The 7304-nt window shown below is 39.3% G+C and overlaps 1 protein-coding gene across 1 annotated transcript; it reads right to left on the minus strand.

Annotated features, from left to right (window-relative positions):
- Positions 1–315: 315 nt before the first annotated feature.
- krt18b (keratin 18b) lies at positions 316–7304 on the minus strand. Its single transcript, XM_062997950.1, has 7 exons — positions 6804–7304; positions 4843–4925; positions 3226–3382; positions 1291–1455; positions 1002–1127; positions 556–776; positions 316–460 (listed from the first exon to the last, which is right to left on the minus strand). Exons 1-7 carry the CDS (start codon positions 7224–7226, stop codon positions 439–441), a joined length of 1197 nt encoding a protein of 398 aa, XP_062854020.1. The 5' UTR covers positions 7227–7304; the 3' UTR covers positions 316–438.

The raw sequence follows: 7304 nt of genomic DNA on the forward strand, positions 1-7304 counted from the left end.
CCAACCCACACATGGTCCGGTCCCCACCCTGCAGATATGGTGGCAAATTAGAACCTGCTGCAGGCACTGCCAATTATGCCCGCCAGACGGTGCCCAGCCGACCGGTTTCAAACCGACGAGTTCAGAAACTCAGTGCTGGTGTGCTAGTGGAATATCCCGCTGCGCCACCTGGGCGCGCCACCAGGGCGCCCCCAAAGGGTGTTGAGTTTCAAAGATTTTGAGTTTAGGGGACGTTGAGTTACAATGTACCACTGTATGCAACATTAATTCATTGCAGTTAGTGTTTATTCATATTAACAGAAAACACAAACATGCTTGAAAAGACTGAAACTTTATTGTTATTTTTATCCTATTGCTAGATTTTCACATTTGAAATAAGTTCTGTGGTTAAAACCCTTTTCATTTTTATTTCTCAGTATGTAATGTTGCTATGTTTCTTTAATCCAATGCATCTGTGAGCCTGCAAAACAGGAAATGAAAAACAAAAGTCAGTAGGTTGTACTTTTGGTTATCCATTATATTCAATATTAGAAATGTCTATAAATGGATCCTCACTCCAGATCTTCTCCATCCAGAAGTTTTTTGTAGGTGGCTATCTCTGCCTCTAGTTTCATCTTCATGTTAAGCAGAGCTTCGTACTCTTGCCCCTGCTCGGTTATCTTTGCCCTAAGTTGTCCCAGTTCTGCTTCTAGCTGCATGAGGACGTTGTTGTATTTTTCCATTTCAGCATTTGTGCGCAGTTCTGTGTTTCTCAGTGTGTCATCCATGGATGCTTTCTAAAAATCATGTAAGCAATAAGAATAGTAGTATTAGTACAGCTGTTAGATTGCTGGATTGTTTTATTACTCTGTGTTCATAATCAGTGGTGGATTATTATGCTTATTGTGTGTGTGTGTGTGTGTGTGTGTGTGTGTGTGTTGTCTTGTGTGTGATAGCTGGCATTGAATGCAATGTTTGTACAAAGCTATAAGCTTTTTAGGACCATGTGGGCATACAATTACCAGGCTTTGTTGTGATGCTAGCTCTATCTCCAGTGTCTGAATTTGTCTTCGTAGGTCATTCATCTCCATCTGAGCTCCCTGTAAAGCTTCTGTATTCTGGGACACCTGCACCTGAACGTCTGCCATCTACACACAAACAAAAGTAAAGTTGGAATTAGGTTAGCTGTTCTTTAACTGTATGTAATTCAGTTGATTTTGTTAATAATCCAACTTGAATTATGATTGACAAACGGTATGGTTTGTAATGAGCATGTTTCTGCTGTAAACGTTATTTAAATCAGTACTGTACCTGGTTTTCATGCCATCTTTTCAGTTCTTCTGCATTCTGAAGTGCCAGTTTCTCATAAGTTGCTCTTATGTTCTCCATGACCTGAGACAGGTCCTGCCCCTTTGGAGCGTCTACATCTACCTGCACGCCTGACTGTGTAATCTGATTACGTAGGTCTGCAATTTCCTGTTGATTAAAAGACAGTAGCAAGGTGTAAAAACCGAATGTGTATTTAAAAAAACATTGAAAGCATTCTATTTAAAATAAAAAATAATAATATAACAAACATCATTGAATACATGTTTGTCTGTTAAAACAGGTGTAGAGAATGGATATGGTATGTTCTGATGTGATCAAAACTATGCCCTAACCCCTCTAAAGGGTGCATTATCTGTAGGAGGAATCTGTAAGAGAAAGAGCTTAATCTAACCCTACGTTCAGACCGGCAGGGATTTTTCGCCTGTTGTCACCACACTGATCGCTTATTACCCCACCAGAAGCATCATAATCGCCTGTGGGTGTTTGGTTGCCATGGTTTAACTGACGTCAAACTGACTTCAAAAAAAAAAATAAAAAAAAAGTTTCAAAGTGGCGGACATAAAGGACGTACCACCTTGCTCAGTGCTCAGTTCCTATTGGTAATCGCCACATCGCTTTAATTTGCATAAAGTAAAACTTTGTTCAACTTTTTTGTGTTGCCGACTCCACCCGCTTCACATCGCTAACATTCACTCCGCCTCCTGTCGCTGAAAATCACCTGCTCTAATTGAAGATGAATGACAGCCAGTCACTTTGTCATGCCACATCACTGCCAGTCTGAATGTAGGGTTAAGAGAGAATTATCAGGCACTTCCAACTTCTTTCCCCATATTTTATTTATGCATTTTCTCCCATTTTAGTGTAGTCAATTTGTCTTCTGCTGCTGGGGGATCCCTGATTGCAGTCGAAGTGGGTATCTTGCTGCTCACGCCTTCTCCGATCCGCATGCAGCCCTTTTTCACTCATGCATTCTGCACAGGCGCCTCTCTATCTGCCAATCAAGGTCCTTACACAGCGTTTGAAGACCCCACCCATATAGTCTGGTCATCCTGTCCTAGCAGAACCGTGTCTGCTGCAGACACTGCCAATTATGCCCGCTAGATGGCGCCCAGCCGACCGGAGGCAATGCCGGGTTTCGAACCGAGTAGTTCAGAGTAGAAACACTGCAAAGAATCTCGGAAGTGTGATGCCTTAAGTGAATAAAAGTTGTACTTTTATTTATTGTACATTTTATTTTATTGCTTCAGATTGGAAAGACCCTACAAATGGCTACATGCCAAAATCATACCAATCAGCTTTTCAGTATCATGTAAAAAACGCTAATACTAAAATACTTCAAAAATATTTATTCACCCTCAGCAACCACTTTATCCCAGAAAGGGTTGCAGGGGGTGTGAAGCTTATCCAGGAGACACTAATCACACCCCATCAAACTTTCACACTCACTGACACCTAGTGCCAAATCAGATTAGCAAATTCACTTACTGACATGTTTTGGGATGTGGAAAAAAAATGAAGTACCTACGGAAAACTCATACACACCAGGAGAACATACCAAAATCCACAAAGACAGTGACTAGAGACAGAAACAAAAGCTGGGTTGCAGGACCAATACTTAATGCTGAGCCACTGCTGTTTTGCCAAATTGCGGAAGAGTTAATGTTGAAAGACCCGTCAGTGCTTCTATTCATCAACGTTGACTTGATATCTTTAAAATATTTTACAATCTTTAAGGAGAGGTTAATTGTTAGTATATGAAGTGGGGTATTTTTTATAATTATATGAGAAAAGTGCCTTGGACTGGCAACTTGTCCAGGTTGTTTTCTACCTTTTGCCAGGTGAATTGTACTTATAGCGACCCTAAATAGGATAAACCTGTTAGTGAATAAATGAATATTTAACAAAATGCTAACTTACATTTTCATGGTTTTTATTTAGGTAGGCAAGCTCTTCTTTCAAGGCTTCAATCTCACTCTCAACATTTATACGACCAATGTTTGTGTCATCGATGACTTTCCTCAGCCCTGCAATATCTGCGTCCACAGACTGCCGGATGGACAGCTCATTCTCAAACCTGCGAATCAAAGTGAACAAATCGACATGGAGAAGTTAAAGGACAGAGGCTGGAGTGGGATTATTGAGAATTTTACTTTAATGCATCATTTCAATGCTTTTGTTCATTTATTTCATATTTATCTTTCTTCCCCACTTATCCAGGTCAGGTTTGGAAAAACTCTGAAGCATATCAGGATTCATAATCACCAGTGTGGATTTAACACAATATGCAGCTATAGGTGGCTCAGTGGGTAGCACTGTCACCTCACAGCAAGAAGGTCCTTTCTGTGTGGAGTTTGCATGTTCTCCCAGTGTCTGTGTGGGTTTCCTCCGGGAGCTCCGGTTTCCTCCCACAGTCCAAAGACATGCAAGTTAGGTAAATTGGAGATAACAATTGTCCATGACTGTGTTTCACATTAATCTTGTTAACTGATGAATCTTGTGTAACGAGTAACTACCGTTTCTATTTTCATAGTGGACTAGTAATCACAAGATTACTGATTAAAGCCCCACCACCACCAATTTGACACTGTTGGACTCCTGAGCAGAGCCCTTAACCCTTTATTGCTTGACCTATATTTAGTATAATTGTAAGTCGCTTTGGATAAAAGTGTCTACTAAATGCCACAAATGTAGAATCAAATGGAGAATCAAGCTCTGACTCATACTAAAGCCATCAGCATCATGTGATCTGACAGTATTGACTAATAACGGACAAAGAGGATTAAGAAACATCAAAAAGAAAAAAACCCTAGTCACTAAATGAACACCTAGAATGCGTGCTAACAGGGTATGTGTTACTTATCAAGATTAGTCAGTATTTAAAATACAAACAACGCCGTTGCACCTGAATCACTCATATCAGTACAACACATTATTAACATCAGCACCCTATCATAATGGTTTTAGTGTCATTGCAGTGCTGAGAATGAACCATCGCCCAAATAATATATGATCAGTGGCGGTCCTATAGGGGTTTATTTAATTAATGGATGGGTAGAGGAGACTGTTAAGAAATACAAAGTAACATATGGACTATAGTCAGTAAGTGTATACACAGTGCATCTACAGTATATGTTCAGTGTAGCTCATGGCCAGTGAATGTACAGTAGCTTTAAAACAGTTCTTTGGTGCTATGTGAGTGTATATTTTATTGAAAAAGAAATAGACGTACTTTGTGCATCCCTCAATTAAATGTGTAAAATGAAATGTATATTTTAAATAAAACAAAAATAAATTTTTTACTGTATATATATATACAGTATATACAGTATATACTGTATATATACAGTATATATATACTGTATATATATATATATATATATATATATATATATATATATATAAAACAGTTACTTTACAAGTAACTTTATACTAAATAAGTAACTTTATAAGCAATTGAGAGTTAGGAAGGGCCCAGTAGTGCCACAGAGCTACCACTGCCCTTGCTGTACCCAGTTATAGTGATGAATTACTTACTTAATTTTAAAATCATCTGCAGCCAGTCGAGCATTGTCAATCTGGAGAACAAGGCGGGAATTGTCAAGGGTGGCATCAAATATCTAAAAACAAAGCAGAGAGCAAATTCACTAAACAATAACTGAACAGGTTCACTTAAATACACAGGACATTTAATCTGTAAGATGATATGATTGTGTAAACCTTGTCTCCTGTCCTTAATCTATAGATAATGGGTAATGCATTGTGTAAAAATAGACCTGTTTTGTATGTATCTATGCCAACAGTGTGCAAATACAGTTGTATTCAAAAGCAAACATTCACTAAAAGACTGGTTTACTATATGGCCAAAAGTGTTTGGACGGACCTTAAGCTACTAACCTATTCAAAATTGTGTTACTTTCGGTTGCATATTTTAAGCAGGCTGCAATCAAAATAAATGTAGATATATGAGCTGTGCCAAGGTGCAGAATAATGAACATTAATTAGCAAAGACTAAGTGTAAGTGTGAGAGTGAAGTGCAAGTGGTGCTCTAAAATGGATTGGCTGATTTGTATAGCTTTGTTTACAATCACAACACTATATACATAAAACCAGGGACCAGACTGACTAGCAGCGAGCTTATTTGTATCTTTAGATGTTTGTTAGGAGGTATTTCTAAAACACTGGCACAAGATTAAGTCGTAGTCATTCAGTGATGCTCATTTTTAGTAATGTGCACACTGTCTTGTCATTAGTGTGGGTTTGGAAAGTCTTAAACATTTTGCAGGCTTTAATGTGGAGTGTAAAACTGCATGTTGTAGGTAATTTGTAAGTGAAAGTAGGACATGTTTTTTTTGGTGAGCATGTGGGAAGGAAGTGTCATGAGCGGTGAGCAGAATTTCCTGTCTAAAAGCCATATTATTGTCATTCTGATCTGGTGCCCTCAAGCTTTATTGTGCTTATAAACTGCTTTATTGTGTTCATCTGTTCATCTGCAATGTCCTGACTGTCAGGAAGATGCGACTCAAGGGACTCATCAACTTAGGGTATCCAGGACATACAAAAATATACTGTAAACATGTAATATAAAAGTAAATTATGTTACAGAATGTTTAACCCTGTGGAAAAAACAATTCGATAATAGTGTTTGAAAGAGGAAACAAAGAATTTTGTGGATGACTAAACTGTGCCTCGCAGCAGTTCCTCTTTTGCATTTCTCTCTCTCTGTGTGTATGTGTGAGTAGGTGTGTGTGTGTAAGTGTGTGTGGGTGAGTGAGCACGTGATCTCATCTGTTTTGCATTCATTCTCTCAGCCAGAGTCAATATTTTACATTTACTTAAATGAACTCAATGAAGAAATGCTCTAAAAATGTTCTTTACCATTTTATTTTTTTTAGCTTTATACATGGTAAACCAAACCTGAACTCATGACTAAAGACAAGAACTGTAAGAAGCTTCCGCTAATTCGTGGAAAGTAAGTGGCAGAAGTGAGAACAAGGAGGCTAAAGAGGGAGGAGCTAGGACCACTCCCTCAGCTAAAATGGTAGAAAATTTGAGAACAAATTTTCTGGACAAATTTAAATTTGTTATTGAAAAGTTGCCAGTTCAGGTCATTTTAGAAAAGTTTGTATTAGCTGCAAAAATGCCTGTGGGATTTAAAAAGTATCATTACGTTTAAATAACATCTTTTATACTTTAAGATCACATTTTCATTAGCTGTTTTCCCCTTATTTTTTACCTTTTTTTCAGAGCTGGTACTCTCCTAACAAAAACTTTTTTAGAAATAGTTATTTATGGGGATAGCATAGAAGCCAACAATTCATCATACTAAGTTTGCTAAAGAACCCTGCAGTTGATGAATTAATAAATGGAAGTACATTAGCTACCCTAAATTAAAAGTTTCATTAGAAAACCAAACATGGTCCTATTTGGCATCATTAAAGAAGAACCTTTTTCTGGCACCATTACAAAAGTCTGACCCACCTCCTCCAATATCTTACCTTCCTCCTCAGGTCATCCAGGATGCCATTGTACTTGCTGAAGTCACGCGCGTCTGGCCCAGCTTTCTCCATGGCCTCTTGGATCTTTCGCTCCAGGACGCTGTTCTCCTGCTCCAGCCGGCGCACAGTCTCCAGGTAAGAGGCCAGCCGCTCATTAAGATTCTGCATCTGACCTTTCTCATTGCCCAAGACAGCTGCTCCTGTACCCGCTCCAGTGCCCAAGCCTGCAGAGCTCACCTTATAGGCAGAGGAGGCAGAGATGGACGAGCTTGGAGGTGCCGAGCGCAGGCTGCCGTAAGAGGAGGCTGAGGAGATCCTGGTGCCATAGCCTCCTGCTCCTCCATACGTGCTGGCAGCACGATATGAAGTTGGCACAGAGCGAGTGAACGAGGTGTGAGAGGCCTGAGGCATGTAGTAACTCATGATGATGAAGAGATGGAGGACACAGAGACTAGAAAGCAGTGGGATCTGATAAAGCACTGGAGAGATGTGAAGAGAGCA

This window comes from Trichomycterus rosablanca, chromosome 6 (assembly GCF_030014385.1).
Source record: "Trichomycterus rosablanca isolate fTriRos1 chromosome 6, fTriRos1.hap1, whole genome shotgun sequence".
NCBI classification, from domain to species: Eukaryota; Metazoa; Chordata; class Actinopteri; order Siluriformes; family Trichomycteridae; genus Trichomycterus; species Trichomycterus rosablanca.

What these genes read in the sequence shown, in the direction of transcription:
- krt18b (XM_062997950.1), bottom strand. Translation starts at nt 7,226, where the DNA reads ATGAGTTACTACATGCCTCAGGCCTCTCACACCTCGTTCACTCGCTCT. An exon ending in TAGCATCACAACAAAGCCTG is followed by an intron (nt 777 to 1,001) that starts GTAATTGTATGC and finishes CATGATTTTTAG; the next exon opens with AAAGCATCCATGGATGACAC. An exon ending in CTGGATGGAGAAGATCTGGA is followed by an intron (nt 461 to 555) that starts GTGAGGATCCAT and finishes CCTGTTTTGCAG; the next exon opens with GCTCACAGATGCATTGGATT.